Source organism: Hyperolius riggenbachi, chromosome 2, assembly GCF_040937935.1.
Source record: "Hyperolius riggenbachi isolate aHypRig1 chromosome 2, aHypRig1.pri, whole genome shotgun sequence".
NCBI classification, from domain to species: Eukaryota; Metazoa; Chordata; class Amphibia; order Anura; family Hyperoliidae; genus Hyperolius; species Hyperolius riggenbachi.
In genome coordinates, this window is record NC_090647.1 from 284,571,658 (window position 1) to 284,588,828 (window position 17,171).

General features: G+C 44.8%; 1 protein-coding gene across 1 annotated transcript in view; it reads left to right on the forward strand.

Annotated features, from left to right (window-relative positions):
* The first annotated feature begins 1,097 nt into the window (after positions 1–1,097).
* Positions 1,098–17,171, forward strand: part of KPNA6 (karyopherin subunit alpha 6) — a 48,924-nt gene continuing 32,850 nt past the window's right edge. Inside the window, 2 exon segments of the mRNA XM_068268885.1 lie at positions 1,098–1,186; positions 5,525–5,658. Coding sequence (XP_068124986.1) covers positions 1,183–1,186; positions 5,525–5,658 — 138 coding nt within the window. The 5' untranslated portion in view covers positions 1,098–1,182.

Sequence of the window (17,171 nt, forward strand, 5' to 3'; positions counted from 1 at the left end):
ATTCTGTTATCTGGGGAACATGACAGAGAGAGAATAAGAAGAGATATTTCCCCAAAAATTAATTTCAGCAATATGCCAAGCCAAAAAATACATGCAAGCAACCATAACACATGTACACTGCTAAGGATGCTGTTTTTGGAGTGGAAGAGGAACAAATTAGGAAGATAGAGAGACATGGTTCCCAAAGAGGGACTGTCCCTCCTGTCCCTCCAAAAGAGGGACAGTTGGGAGCTATGCCAGCTATATACATGTGCTCTAACAGCATAGCTTCCAACTGTCCCTCTTTTAGAGGGACAGTCCCTTTTTCCTCCTCATTTGTCCCTCTTTCAGTACTTTGTCCCTCTTTCTATCTAAATGTAAATATTTCTATACTAAAAATGGGTTTGATTGACTCTAAACTTTATTCCCATGCTTTAAATTGATATAATACTAATTTTAAAATGTTACTATGAAGGAAAATTAACCAGGATAGAAAGGACCAGTGTGGTTGGAATTATAAAACAACATATTTTTCGTATGAAATCTTTATGGTATGTGTGACTATGGGTGTGGTGGGGGCATGGCCAGGGTTGTAACAGGGGCGTGGCTTAACTGTCCCTTTTTCTGCTCTCAAAAAGTTGGGAGGTATGCTAACAGAAAGAATCCAGATGTGCTACTTTATCTGAGCTTCTGATGTCCCACTTAATTTAGAAAACCCCAGTTGACAAGTTTTAACAGCCGTACTTGTCTGCGGTAACTGGGAAATTCAGCAGCCCCTGGAGTGAAATATTAATGCCTGTTAATAAATGGAAGATGCCACGTACGGATCTGGATCATCATCCCTCTCTGACTGAGGTTGCTATAGATTAAATTGTGGTACTTCGTAGGAATTTTATTTTTAAATTTGAGTCTAGTGCAATACATTATACAAGAGATCCCAAACCCATTGATTTATAGAATAAAGCCTAATGGTGATCAGTTTCTGCTTTAATAATACACCGAAGAAGACGCTCTACATTTGCATTGCCCCTTTAAGATTTTGGAACGCACGTCGAAATCCTGTGGAACGCACGTACGTGGTCCTTCACGCTTGCGTACGGCAATTCGCTCCGCGCTTTCCTTAGTTTGGCATCCAGAGGCTTCCGTTAGTCAGACATATTGTCCCAGAGGAGCCGGGAGAGGCCCTGACATCCCGGGGGCAGCATGGGTGAGAGAGGGGGGCGAGGGGCCGCATGAGGGACAGTGTGAGGAGACAGGTGACGTCTCCCAACATGGCATAGGCATGGGTCAGTCATGGGACAATCACAGAAACATTGGGCACAGCAACCCCACCCTGCTTGGTAGATGAAGGCAGGAGGGGAGTATGGAAGAGGATGACATGTTTGACAGCTGCCAGACCCCAGTGATTGTGTGTGTTATGTAGTACAACGGGACTGAAAAAGTTATTCCCATAGCAATATGGATTTACTTGTGTTTCAGCTATTGAGTTTTACTATTTCACGTGGCTAGTTCACCTGTGTGTTCACTTGTCATAGGGACTTTGCAGAGATTAGTTTATCAGCTTAAAATTGTACAGCACATTCTTTTTGGTGAGAACTGCAGGATACAGCAAATTGAGTTTGCTCTATAGGAACCTGTGCTAGCAGAGGTTGATTCAAAACTTGGTACAGATTACCAAATTCAGAAAGCTGATAGCCTAACATCTTGATTTTTCCTCTGACCACCAATCTTGGCATTTTCTAGAAAAAAAACAGGCAAGTCAGTTACGATCACCTCTCTAGTGCTGAAGGAAACATTCTTGTACATGTCACAGGTACTTGTATGCTAACAAGAGGGTAAGAGTGAGCGTTCCTAAGCACAATGCTGTTCTTAATGAATCGGAACAGAACACGAATTTCAAGTGCAGCGGACCGCCTCAGTGTGCTGCCCTCCATGGTGCGTTTCAGCTCAATGGCTACTTTCTCCTTTGGCTGTAAAGGAGTAAGTATTAACAGCTGGAAAGCACAATAAAGGGCAGCATCAAGGGTGGGTTAACACCTCCCCCGCCAAGGTCCATTGTGCTTGAAATTTGTGTTTTGATCCAATTCATTTAGAACAATGTTTTGCTTCAGAACGCTGATCCCTACTAGAGGTGGGAGATGAGCACTTTTCTCAGGTGTTGCTAGAGATTACCTTAGAACTCTGCTGACCTGTACATTTTAGATGTATTTATCATAACTAAAAATACAGAGGGCTAAAGGTGCCCATATATTACTCAATATTGTGCGTACATTTGAAATCGGCGCCGGTAGACTTGGGCGCAGGATACAGCGTTATACAGCTGATCCTGCTTCTGCACAAGTCCGGGCCGATTTAATTACTATTCCCCCTCCAGGCCGACATGGATAGTAGGGGAATGAAATAATTCGGCTTCCAGCGATTGCTGGAGGCCGAATTATTATGTTTTTAAGCAACTTCGGCTCTGTCTTCTGACAGAGCCGACGTTACTCACTGAGCACTTCAATAGGAATGATTCCTATTGAAGTCTATGGAGGCGCCGGCTGCGCCCAAATCTAGCAGCGCTGAAAAGCACTGCTCCGAATATTGTGGTCTGATCGCAGTGAATCTGTGCTTCAATGTGGCCACCCCATTGATCTTTTAATTGATTTCTGTCCAAAATCGGGTATGATTGGTTGCACGGTGGTAACTGTGTTCCGTATCCCAATGGACCCCTGATCGTTTTCCCTCCATGCGTGGAGCCACGTGGTACAGGTGCTCGTGGTGATGCTGAACACCAGAGGAGGGCAGGAGTTGCATCGGTGTAGAGGTTAGACTTTAAAGGAGTACTGTAGGGAGCTCTTAGAGGAAAGGGGTTGAACTTACCTGGGGCTTCTAATGGTCCCCCGCAGACACTCTGTGCCCATGCAGCCACTCGCTGATGTTCCGGTTCCCGCCACTGGTTACTACCAGAATTTGCCATTGCGCTTGCGTGGCCTTCTTACTCCCACTGACGTCACAGGAGCGTACTGGGCAGGTGCAGCATAGCCTGTGCCTGCACAGTAAGCTCCTGGGGACTTCAGCTGGAGTGAAGGGAAGGCCGCACAGGCGCAGTAAGGCACATTGGTTTTGCAACTTTAAAGTCTCAAATACCAGAAGTAACCGACGGCGGGGACCGGAGCATCGGCAAGTGGCTATGCGGGCACAGGTCGTCTGCAGGGGACCATTAGTAGCTCCAGGTAAGTTGAACTCTTTTTCTTTCCCTAAGGGCTTATACCAGTGATGGCTAACCTTGGCACTCCAGCTGTGACAAAACTACAAATCCCATCATGCCTCTGCGTCTCCGAGTTATGCTTAGAGCTGTCCGAGTATTGCAATGCCTCATGGGACTTGTAGTTCCACCACAGCTGGAGTGCCAAGGTTAGCCATCACTGGCTTATACAGTACTCCTTTAATTAAAGCACACCTGAACTGAGAGAGAGATATGGAGGCTGACAGTTATTTACTTTTAAACAATTCAAATTGCCTGGCTGTCCTCTTGAGCCTCTATCTCTAATATCTTTAACCATAAATCCTGAACAAGCATTCAGATCAGGGGTTTCTGACTGGATTATCCACATGCTTGTTTAAGTTGTGATTCGGATACTACTACAGCCAAATATATCAGCACAACCGCCAGGCAACTGGTATGGAAATGAATATTGCAGCCTCCATATCCCTCTCAGTTCATGTGTACTTTAACACTGAGCACACACACTTAACACAACACACACAAAGTGTACCTGAGAGGAACGCATAATCAGCATTTATACTTACCTGGAGCTTCCTCCAGCCACATAAGTTCTGTGGGCTCCCTCGCTGTCCTCCTGGGTGACTCCGCTGTCCTGCAGTCTTCGCCAGTAACAGAGTCCCGGTTGCGTCAGCCGGGCTGCACTGTGCATGCATTACCAGAGCATTCTATGCCTGTGCAGGTAGTACAACGGAGCCACCCGGGAGGGCAGTGAGGAAGCCCCAGGTAAGTACAAATGCTGCTTATGCATTCCTCTAAGGATTCCTTTAAACACTGGAGGGGGGGGGTGTTATATAGGATGTTGCTGTGCAGTGTATGGGCAGACAATAGATCCCTCTAAGATCAGAATCGATAGGAGAGGGATCTATTTAATGGTCGATCTACCCAAACATCAAGTGATGTATGGCCACCTTAACCTGGAGTGGTGCAAGTCAGATTCAGTGAATGATTGACTGCCTCACAACTTGAATTTATCAAGCTCTCGGTTGATTAACTTTCAGCTGTTGATCAGTATTTTCCTTTCAAAAACAGATTAGCTGTCTAATAATTCTACTTCCATTCATTTTGGTAAAAGCAGAGAGGATACAACAGGAACGTTGAAGTTTACATCATATTTCATTTTACATCACTACTGTGTTTGTCACCATGTTAATTGTGCATAGTTTCTTCTGTGCCAATCTGTCACATGGTAGCATATGAAAAATAGTGAGTTGTGCATTTGTTGCAGGTGACACAGCAGACCATACACTGCAGATCGTACACTGCTGATCATCTGTGGGTACTCTATGTACGCTGCTGAATAGGTCTGTCTGTGGGTGCTCTGTTTACACCACTAATCTGTGGGTTCTGTACATACATTGCTGACTAGGTTGGTATCTGTGAGTACTTTGCATACAATACTGACTACTCTACATACACTGCTGATTAGGTTTGTATCTGTGAGTACTCTACGTACACAGCTGAATAGAGCTGTATCTGTGGGTACTCTATGTATACAGCAGATTAGGGCTGTATCTGTGGGTACTCTACGTACACTGCAGATTAGGGCTGTATCTGTGGGTACTCTACGTACACTGCAGATTAGGGCTGTATCTGTGGGTACTCTACGTACACTGCAGATTAGGGCTGCATCTGTGGGTACTCTACGTACACTGCAGATGAGGGCTGCATCGGTGGGTACTCTACGTACACTGCAGATGAGGGCTGCATCGGTGGGTACTCTACGTACACTGCAGATGAGGGCTGCATCTGTCGGTACTCTACGTACACTGCAGATTAGGGCTGCATCTGTCGGTACTCTACGTACACTGCAGATGAGGGCTGCATCTGTCGGTACTCTACGTACACTGCAGATGAGGGCTGCATCTGTCGGTACTCTACGTACACTGCAGACGAGGGCTGCATCTGTCGGTACTCTATGTACACTGCAGATGAGGGCTACATCTGTCTGTACTCTACGTACACTGCAGACTCTCAGCGTTCCCAGCCGCTATATCACCCTCTATGGTGCTATAGCGTATAACATGTCTGTCGACGAACCCGGAAGTAGCCGCAGGCGGGGACAGGAGGATCGGAGCGAGGCTGCGAGGGCACCATACTGCTTCAGGGGGCTGAGGGATGCCCCAGGTGAGTAAAAATCATTTTTTATTTTTGACTTAAGTATCCCTTTAAGCACACCTTCTCTTATTGGAATGGTTAGGGAGTCAGTAAAAACATTGCCTTTGGGTGTTGAGAAAACAGTCGGTTTCAAATAAACCTCTGTTGTAATTGACCTTACAGATTCCATAGCGAGCCCCGGAAAGGATAGCAGTCGAATGAAGAGCTACAAGAACAAAGCTCTAAACCCAGAAGAGATGCGCAGGCGTCGGGAAGAGGAGGGCATTCAGCTTCGCAAGCAGAAGCGTGAACAGCAGGTCAGTAGGTTTTAAACAGAAATGACGCTGTCTTATATTTGCATGTGTATATATTTTTTTTGTATTTAATGAGCTGTTCAAAGTTAGCTTGCAGATGTTAAGCATGAAAGTTTCTGAATTTGCAGTGGCGGAGCATCCTGGGATTTTTGATTAACAAATATATCCATCTTTTTGCTTAGAGACAGCTCTAAAAAAAAATGGGGTCATTGTTTACCATTCTGTACACTATCTAGCCTTATCTCACAGCTTGACTGTAGAGCTAGTCCCCTATTTACTAACACCCAACGACCCGCTGATACAAACGGCCCAAAATGTGAAAATTTGATTCTGTGGGAATAATTTGATTTTCTTTTAAAGATCTTGTAATTTTGGGAGAAAAACAATAAAACAAATTACATTTTGCTGTTGTAAACTGAGTGCACAGGGGGACAGAGGTGACAGTGGTCGGGGCACAGAGGTGACACAGACAGGGACACTGAAGGCAGAGGAGAAGAAGTGACACAGAGGCGGACACTGGAGGCAGAGGGGGACATAGAGGAGGTACAGAGGACAGGGACGGCGCACTATTTTGACTTATGGACAGATTCAGGTAAGAACGAACCTAAAGTTCCTATTTTGTTTGTTAACTGGGACCGACTGTACTAATTGCTGAACTAAGGTTATGACTATATCCTAAAACTTTGTACACACAGTAGCTTGTTCCAATTCAGGACTGCCTCTGCCAAGAATATAGCTTGTGTAAGGTGGCCTCGATGTGTCAGAGAGAGATCTGGCCTGTCTGATCATCTCTTCCGAGCGCAGACCGACACAATAGTTCTCACTCTTCGCCCCTCCTGCTCCATTGTAGGTCACACATCGTCCCTCTGACCACCTCCATTGCAGCAGAACGTGTGTTAGCCTGTAGGAGGTGCGCTAACATCAATACACTGTAGTCTGTAGCATTGTCAACTTGTTCACATACACTCCTTTGTGCATCAGGTCCACTGCTGCCACTGCCACATTCGGTTCCACCACCACTGCTGCCATCGTCACTCAGATCCACTGCAGGGGAAAAGCACTGGTATACAGAACGGAGCCCTGGCAGAAGCATTATGGGGCTTCCCATTGCATTGCCACTCAGTGACCCAATAGGAATCCTCCCTGAGGAGAGAGGATGCCCATTGGTCTGTTGCAATCCAGTGGTGAGCGCCATGCTTCTGCTGGGGTTTTGATCAGTGGCATACCTATGGCGTCTGACACTCTGTGCAAATACATTACACCTAGTCTGCAGTACTTAATTGAACAGAGGATGAGCAAAGGGCCAATCGTTGGAGAGGGCTTCAGTCGCATATAGACACTTGCTATATGACCAGCAGGGGTCACCAGCATGCAGGAAACTCCCTCTTATCCGCCCCCCACAGTATAGCTAGCCTGGAATAGTTGCCCCCAGTATAGGCAGCCTGGAATAACTGCCCCCAGTATAGGCAGCCTGGAATAGTTGCCCCCAGTATAGGTAGCCAGGGATAGGTGCAGCCAGTATAGATAGCCAGGGATAGGTGCAGCCAGTATAGATAGCCAGGGATAGGTGCAGCCAGTATAGATAGCCAGGGATAGGTGCAGCCAGTATAGATAGCCAGGGATAGGTGCAGCCAGTATAGATAGCCAGGGATAGGTGCAGCCAGTATAGATAGCCAGGGATAGGTGCAGCCAGTATAGATAGCCAGGGATAGGTGCAGCCAGTATAGATAGCCAGGGATAGGTGCAGCCAGTATAGATAGCCAGGGATAGGTGCAGCCAGACCAGTATAGATAGCCAGGGATAGGTGCAGCCAGACCAGTATAGATAGCCAGGGATAGGTGCAACCAGACCAGTATAGATAGCCAGGGATAGGTGCAGCCAGACCAGTATAGGGCTGTGGAGTCAGAGCAATTTTTGGGTGCCTGGAGTCGGGGAAAAAATGCACTGACTCCTTATGAATTTAAACTGTAATTAAAATAGAAAATATGATACAATGTTCTATTTCTCAGATAATAGTCATCATAAATAATTTATATATACAGTAATAGCTGTGCATAGTCCACAAAAATGAAATGAACCAATCAAAAAATAGTTACTTGTGCTGCTTCAATAAAGCGTCTCCGTATTTTTAAAGTCAGATATACACATCTGATTGTGACTGTATATATGATGTGTACACAGGAATCTCTTATATATGTTACGGCCAGAACCCGAAGTTTGGCCAGAACTAGAAGTGGCCGGCCACTTCGGGTTCTGGCCGGCCAATGCGCGAACTGGCCGCTGCGCTGCGGCCAATGTGAGGAATGAAACAATTCCTGTAAGGTTTAATGTGATGTTGTGGCCGCAGCGCAGCGGGTAAATGTATCACATCTTTACTTTATTCAATGGCATTAAGCCGCCCGGCTTTTTCCCTCTGCCTCTCTCTCCTCCCCCCGCCTCTCTCTCCTTCTCTTATGGGCAGCGGGCGGGGGACACGCGTGTCCAGGAGAGTCGTTCCTCGCGGCAGGAGAGCAGAGCGGGGAGGCTGCAGACATTGCTTCTGCCAGCACCCGCTCTGCAAGAACGGCAGGATTCCCCTGCCGCGACGAACGACTCCGGAGGGACACGCGTGTCCCCGCCCGGCTGTGCCCATAAAGAGAAGGAGAGAGAGAGGCGGGGGGAGGAGAGAGAGGCAGAGGAAAAAGCCGGGCGGCCATTGAATAAAGTAAAGATGTGTGATACATTTACCCGCTGCGCTGCGGCCACAACATCACATTAAACCTTACAGGAATTGTTTCATTCCTCACATTGGCCGCAGCGCAGCGGCCAGTTCGCGCATTGGCCGGCCAGAACCCGAAGTGGCCGGCCACTTCTAGTTCTGGCCAAACTTCGGGTTCTGGCCGTAACATATATACTAAATAACATCTATACTGTAAGAATAAAGCCTGATGTGTAGCCGTGTCACTAATCGAGATGGACAATGAGATGGTAATAATTCTGCGCTGATGCTGGTTTATACAAATGTATGCCCTCCCTTTGCTCATGAAATCAAATCATTTAATATGTTGTTAAAATTTGGTTTAGTGACTATGAATTAAATGGTACCTGAGAAGGATGAAAAGAAAAGTTTTATACATACCTGGGGCTTCCTCCAGACCCCTTCAGCCAATCAGTCCCTCGCTGTCCTCCTCCACCACCTGGATCTTCTGCTATGAGTCCAGGTACTTGAGCCAGTCAGCACAGTCTGGCCGCATGCTGCTTCCACAGCCAGGAGCATTCTGCACCTGCGCAATGGTGCTGCGCAGGTGTAGTACGCTCCCGGCCGCGGAGTGTGTGCATGCGCACTATGCCAGACTGGCTCTAGTACCTGGGCTCATAGCAGAAGATCCAGGTGGCGGAGGAGGACAGCGAGGGTCTGATTAGCCTGAAGGGGGCTGGAGGAAGCCCCAGGTATGAATAAACCTTTAATTCCATCTGTCTCAGGTTTACTTTGTTACACAGTACTATACTCTACATATGCACTTCCCACAGATCTGCAGGGAATCCACTTAGAATGTTGTGCACATTGAACACAGAGGTGTTGTCTATCACCCATAAACCTGGTTCAGATTGTGCATGAAGAATGTGTAATAGAGGAAGAATCCCCTCATTCACCTGCAGAGTTACCTGCACATCACTCTTACATGTACCCACAGTTACATTGCCTAGGGCCTGATGTTTTGTTCCTGTCTGTACCTTCTACAAGTACTCTTACCAAGGACTAGTTTTAAGGTGCATACACACATCAGACTATAGTCTTTGGAAAATGAAAGATCACAGACCAATCTTACCACACTTCATGTAGTATGAGAGCATTTGTACACAGTCTATTCTATGGAGCTGAACTCCCTATCAGAAAAAAATCTTTGCAAGATGCTGCAGACAAACATGCTGTAGAGACACAAAAGATCAGTATCTGCAAAAGATCTGTTCCTGCCAAAGATCCGTTCCTGCAAAATGCATTCACAGTCTAAGAGATCTGCAGATCATCATACACACCTTGTTTAACTGACATTCATCTGCAGATCCGATCCACCAGGATGGATTTTCAGATCTGCAGATGATTGTCTGATCTGCAGATGAATGTCAGTTAAACAAGGTGTGTATGATGATCTCATAGACCATGAATGCAATTTGCAGGAACGGATCTTTTGCAGATACTGATCTTTTGTGTCTGTACAGCATCTTTGTGTACAGCATCTTGCAAAGATTTTTTTCTGATGGGGAGTTCAGCTCCATAGAAAAGACTGTGTAGGTATGGCTCTCATACTACATAGAAGGGGGTCAAATTGGTCTGTGATCTTTCATTTTCAAAAGACTATGGTCTGATGTGTGTATGCACCCTTTTTCTATGACTAAAAGTATTAGAGGCAGAAGATCTGCCGTATATCCAGGTAACTGGTATTGTTTAAAAGGGAATAAATATGGTAGCCTCCATATCCCTCTCACTTCAGTTGTCTTTTAAAATTCCTAAGCGTAGGCAGTTAAGAGATGCATTTCGTGCTACATACTTTCATTCAACAAGAGTGTAATATGCAAATTAGAGGAGTCAGAGGAATCCTAACCTGAGCAGTCAGTCGGTGGCTTTTTATACCGACTCCACAGCCCTGATAGGTAGCCAGAAATGGGTGCAGACAGACCAGTATAGGTAGCCAGGAATAGGTGCAGACAGACCAGTATAGGAAGCCAGGGATAGGTGCAGCCAGCGTAGATGGCCAGGGATAGGTGCAGCCAGCGTAGATGGCCAGGGATAGGTGCAGCCAGCGTAGATGGCCAGGGATAGGTGCAGCCAGCGTAGATTTGCAGCCAGTATAGATGCCCAGGAATAGGTGCAGCCAGAATAGGTAGCAAGGAATAGGTAACTTCCCCTGCATTACTTTTCCTGCCTTGATCCCCCTCCACTGCGGGCGGTGCCCAGTAATGCCATCCGCATACAGGAAGTGACATGTTTACTTCCGGTATGCGGCTGGCGTTACTAGGAAACGCTTGGTGCTTGCTCACCGGTTACCGCTGATATGCAGTGCAAAGTATCAGCCACCGGAGGTTGACCGGGAGGCAGAGAGGGCAGCAAAGCGGCGTGGGGGGTTTGTCGCAGTGCAGGTGATCAGGGGGGTTCTGGGCAGCGGTAACCCCTGGCCTCACCCTCCCACCCGCTGAGGGGCGAGGTAGGCTGGCTGCTCCTGGCGCCACACCCTTAAGACACTACTGGCTCTGATCTGTTCCCTGAAATGGACTGGAGTGCCGGTGGCAGCAGCTGTGGTGGAGCCCAAATGCTTTGATGTTATGTGGACCTAGCTGTGTTTGTCTTGTACTAGGTATGATGGTGAAAAGTTGCTTTTTTAAACTAGTATAGAATATTCAGTGACCTTTTAATTGAAGTGTGGCGCCCCCCTCCCAGTCACATGTCGTCAATATACTGTCTGCCCCCCTTCCATCTGGCCACTTTTTCATACCGCCTGCCTTGAAAAAAAATTCTGGGGAACACTGCATTTTTTTTTATTTTTTTTTTTGTTACCTTTCTTTTTTTTGCTGTTACATTTTTTATTCCTCATGTACTTTTTGTTTGTTCTGTGCAGATATCAGGTCATCCTTTGTTGGCTCTGGTCAGTCTATTATTGAATGCTGATGTATGCCCCTAGTTTTTTCTTGTTCAACAAAATGGTTTCTTGAACTGTAAAGTCTATAGTTAAAAAAATGTAAGCCGTGATAACATTACATTGATTAGTCATCGGCAAAATAGTTAATCCTTCATGTGAGGTCACCTATTTGTAGACTGGGACAAGCATGAAAAGAAGCAATGCAGGAACACTGGGGGGAAGTAGTCAGAACTTTCCATTCAGTGTTTAGCAATTGGCAATCTTGCCGCATAGGTAGATTCTGCCATTAATGAATGTTTAATCAGTAGAAGTTATGTCCTCATCTGCATCTTACAAAAAAAGCCCCACGAAACACTGACATGCCTATAGCAAAGGTGAATTTTCAGTTAAAGTGGACCCAAATAAAAAATACAAGATTTCAGAAATGTATTTTCTAAATTATAATAATAAATAGCAGCCTTTTTTCAGCTGCATGATGACAAATATAAAATATTTTACATTTATTGGAGAAACCCCTCCCTTCCTTTCAAATTGCCGGGACAGAATCTGGCAAAATGCTGGAGTAGGTAGTGTCTGGCAATGGAGGAATTGCTAATGGCTGCCACCTGTATAACCCTAAAAGAGAAGGGTGAAAAGCATGCACTGAAATGCTCATAGGCTTGAAGGAGTGTTTATTTATCTTTCTATATGTATTAGTGGTGCAACTAAATATTTTGAATTAAAAAAATGTTTGGTTTGGGTCCGCTTTAAGGACCCCTGAAATGAAGGTTATCTTAACTTAACTTAAAGGGATCCTGAAGTGAGAAGTATATGAAGGCTTCCGGATATCTGGGTATCCGAATCTATTCGGATTTTAAAAATTGGTATCCGAGCACCCCTGCTAATCTATACAGTGCGCACACAGAATATGCCAAAATTAGCAAGCAACATGCATATAGTGCAACTCGCATTGTGCACACAACATATGTTGTAGGTATAACGTATGTTGCTGGCTGATTTATATCGATCCGGAATGCCAGATATTTCTCCCATCGTCCTCCAGGATGGCTGCTGCTGAGACATTGCTTGTCCCCTCCCCAAACGGAAACACCTGTAAGAGTAATCAATTTAAAAGAACCCGCCCTTATATAAGGACTCCTCCTCCCTCACCAACTCAGTTTTTGTTTGTTTCCCATCACCTGAGGATATACCTGTAGACATTTGTTGTTTTAAGGCATAGGTTGGCCTGGGGCGCCTATGTTGTTAGGCAGGGTTTTTTCCTGGATGGCGGTGGAAACTGTGAGTAGGATGCCCCAGTTTTAACCTGTGTGCGGTGGGGGCGGAATGTTACCTGGCTGCGGGTTGTCCAAAAGGATCGCCGCCATTACCGCCCTTCTTGCGTCCATGTGTTACAGAGCAGCTAGAGATGTCAGAAGTTATGACATAGGATCTCCTGGTCCCGCAGGTGTCACTTCTGCTAGCCGGCCAATGAGGACAGGAAGTGGGGCGGTGTCTTCAAAAGCCAAGAGAAGCGCGGATTCCACGCTCTCTACACGTGGGACGCCAGCGACGCTGCCATGGAGCAGAAGCAGTCCTCCGCAACAGCAGCCTCTGATGCCCGACCGAGACTTTCTCTCTCGGAGGAATTGGCACAGGTACATATATGAAAAAACAATTGCTACCTATAAATACCTCTAGCAAAATGTTTTTTCTGAGCAGTGACTCTTCTTTCACGGTTTTGCAAAACTTGCACAGCAACAGCCTGAGAGATTGAGATGCCAAAAGTGTAACATTAGATTACATGATAAGAAATGGAACTGCTCCTCACGTTCCCCACTATGCTGGAAAGATGGGATCACAGACAATAGGCATCCCAGCCTGTTCCAGCAGCAAAGGTGAGTGCACTGATGGTGCATTTTTTTGCAGGAATATACACTCATATGGTTGAGATTGCAGTGTGATTTCCCCTGTGTTTTACCTTTTCCCTTTCCCTCTATAACCTAGCAAGCTAAAAGTGCATGCAAAGCAGAGGAGGTATCGAATAGGGTTTGGAGAAACTAATATCTTAAAAATGTTGCTACTGCAACATTGGGCTTCTCCAGCATTATAACGAGGATTTGTCAAGCCTGCACTAAATCTGTGGTAAAGGTAGTGATTGACAATTTACGTAAACAGCTAATGGAAACTTTCGGGGTAATGGGGAATCCCTGAGCAGTTTCAGGGTATGATTGTTTTCCCAATTTGATTGTCAGGCTTGCAGTAAACCTATGCTAGCTGTAGAGACTGATGATTGTTTGCAGAAATATGCACTTACATGATTGATTGTTAGTGCTTTTCCCTTGTATGGTTTATACTTTCCCTTATCCTCTGTGTCCATGCAATGTAGCAGTGGGTGCAAAGCATGAGTGAAGGGGAATTGTTGCCATTGCGGCAGTATGTTTCCCCAGGGTTATAGTAAGATTGGTCAAGCCTGAACTGGAGCGATGGTGATTGACAATCTATGTAAATGAGAAATAGAACTTTTCAGGAAGTGAATCTCTGAGTAGTTTCAAGGAGTTCCTTTTTTCAGATCTGTTTTGCATTGGTATTGGTTTCAGATCTGTTTTGCATTTGTATTGGTTTCAGATCTGTTTTGCATTTGTATTGGTTTCAGATCTGTTTTGCATTTGCATTGGTTCAGATCTGTTTTGCATTTGCATTGGTTCAGATCTGTTTTGCATTTGCATTGGTTCAGATCTGTTTTGCATTTGCATTGGTGTCAGATCTGTTTTGCATTTACATTGGTGTCAGATCTGTTTTGCATTTGCATTGGTGTCAGATCTGTTTTGCATTTGCATTGGTGTCAGATCTGTTTTGCATTTGCATTGGTGTCAGATCTGTTTTGCATTTGCATTGGTGTCAGATCTGTTTTGCATTTGCATTGGTGTCAGATCTGTTTTGCATTTGCATTGGTGTCAGATCTGTTTAGCATTTGCATTGGTGTCAGATCTGTTTTGCATTTGCATTGGTGTCAGATCTGTTTTGCATTTGCATTGGTGTCAGATCTGTTTTGCATTTGCATTGGTGTCAGATCTGTTTTGCATTTGCATTGGTGTCAGATCTGTTTTGCATTGGTGTCAGATCTGTTTTGCATTGGTGTCAGATCTGTTTTGCATTGGTGTCAGATCTGTTTTGCATTGGTGTCAGATCTGTTTTGCATTGGTGTCAGATCTGTTTTGCATTGGTGTCAGATCTGTTTTGCATTGGTGTCAGATCTGTTTTGCATTGGTGTCAGATCTGTTTTGCATTGGTGTCAGATCTGTTTTGCATTGGTGTCAGATCTGTTTTGCATTGGTGTCAGATCTGTTTTGCATTGGTGTCAGATCTGTTTTGCATTGGTGTCAGATCTGTTTTGCATTGGTGTCAGATCTGTTTTGCATTGGTGTCAGATCTGTTTTGCATTGGTGTCAGATCTGTTTTGCATTGGTGTCAGATCTGTTTTGCATTGGTGTCAGATCTGTTTTGCATTGGTGTCAGATCTGTTTTGCATTTGCATTGGGTCAGATCTGTTTTGCATTTGCATTGGTTCAGATCTGTTTTGCATCTGCATTGGTGTCAGATCTGTTTTGCATTGGCATTGGTGTCAGATCTGTGTTGCATTGGCATTGGTTCAGATCTGTGTTGCATTTTCATTGGTTCAGATCTCTTTTGCTGTTGCATTGGTTCAGATCTGTTTTGCTTTTGCATTGGTGTCAGATCTGTTTTGCAATTCCATTGGTTCAGATATGTTTTGCATTGGTCAGATCTGTTTGGCATTGGTTCAGATCGGTTTTGCATTTGCATTGGGGTCAGACCTGTTTTGCATTTGCATTGGTTCAGATCTGTTTTGCTTTTGCATTGGTGTCAGATCGGTTTGGCTTTTGCATTGGTGTCAGATCTGGTTTGCATTTGCATTGGTGTCAGAGCTGGTTTGCATTTGCATTGGTGTCAGAGCTGGTTTGCATTTGCATTGGTTCAGATCTGGTTTGCATTTGCATTGGTTCAGATCTGGTTTGCATTTGCATTGGTTCAGATCTGCTTTGCATTTGCATTGGTTCAGATCTGGTTTGCATTTGCATTGGTTCAGATCTGGTTTGCATTTGCATTGGTTCAGATCTGGTTTGCATTGGTTCAGATCTGGTTTGCATTGGTTCAGATCTGGTATGCATTGGTTCAGATCTGTTTGGCATTTGCATTGGTTCAGATCTGTTTGGCATTTGAATTGGTTCAGATCTGTTTGGCATTTGCATTGGTTCAGATCTGTTTGGCATTTGAATTGGTTCAGATCTGTTTGGCATTTGCAGTAGTTCAGATCTGTTTTGCATTTGAATTGGTTCAGATCTGTTTTGCTTTTGCATTGGTGTCAGATCTGTTTAGCTTTGGATCCATTTTTCATTTGTTCTAGATCTGTTTTGCTTTTGAATTTGTTTCAGATCTGTTTTGCATTTGCTTTTGGTTCTAGACCTGTTTAGCATCTGTATTGGTTTCAGATCTGTTTTGCATATGCGTTGGTCTCAGATCTGTTTCGCTTATGCGTTGGTCTCAGATCTGTATCGCTTATGCGTTGGTCTCAGATCTGTTTTGCATTTTTCAGATCTGTTTTGCTTTGGCGTTTGTCTGATATGTTTTTTCATGTGTTTCAGATCTGTTTGCCTTGGCGTTTTGGGTTCAGATCTGTTTTCTGCTTTTGATACGAAGGTGGAGGATTTCTGCTCTCTCCACCCATCGGTGTCAGGGAACAGATTGGATAAGTTATCAGTGGACTGGCTGAGCGGTCTCCTCTACACATTTCCACCATTCAACTTCATTCCCAAGGTCCTGAGAAAGATGGAGGTTGAAGGGCAACAGTGATATTCATAGGTCCCTGGTGACCGAGAAGGGCATGGTTCCCTATCTGTTGTCTCTAGTCCTGAAAGGCCCATGGCATCTGGGAAAAGACAAGACCTTTTAGTTCAGGGGTCAAATGTTCATCCAAATCTCCTGGTGTTAAAATTGATAGCCTGGGTATTGAGGAAAGAATCCTGGTAAGACTGGTTTTCTAGAGAGGTGGCATCTACTTTAGTTAACTGCAGAAAGATTTCCACAACGAGGAAATATGCAAAAATTTGGAACGCATATTCTTCCTGGAAGAAAAGGAATAATATACAGACGGTTTTTCTTCATACACAATTGTCCAAGAAGATTTGTCGTTAAAAAGTCTTATTTTCAGTAATGAAATTCCAACCAATGCCAGGAAAATTAATTCCTCCTTGGGATTTATCTTTAGTTCTAAATTTCTTGACTCCTGATAAAGTTGAACCTATTGCTCAGACCCCTTTAAAGAATCTAACATTAAAGGTAGCAATAACATCAGCTAGAAGAATTGGGGATATTCAGGCATTATCCGTTAACGACCTTTTTATATGGTTATTCATTCAGAATTGTGTTCAGACCTGACCTAGCCTATCTTCCAAAGATATCTTCAGCTTTTCATCGTTCACAGGAGATTGTTTTACCGTCTTCTTCTCCCAAGCCGCAGGATGTTAGAGGAGCAGTGAAACAGATTAATGTGAGAGAGCTATCATAGTTTATTCAGAAAGGACAGCTCAGTGGAGAAGATCTAGCTATTTATTTGTATCATATATGGGAGCCTCAAAAGGATTGCAGGCATGAAAAAAAAAAAAAACACCACTATAGCTAGATGGGTTAAGGAGCTAATAGGTTGGGCTTACAGGGAATCGCAGGAAGTATTCCATACTAGAATTACGACACATTCTACTCTATCCTTGGCAGCCTCTTGGGCAGAGAGGTCGTGAGCAAGCCTGGAACAGATATGTGAAGCAGCTACCTGGTCGTCACACACAACTTTTGTGAAACACTACAGAGTTGAACTACTGTTAAGCCAGGATCAGAGTTTTTTGGAAG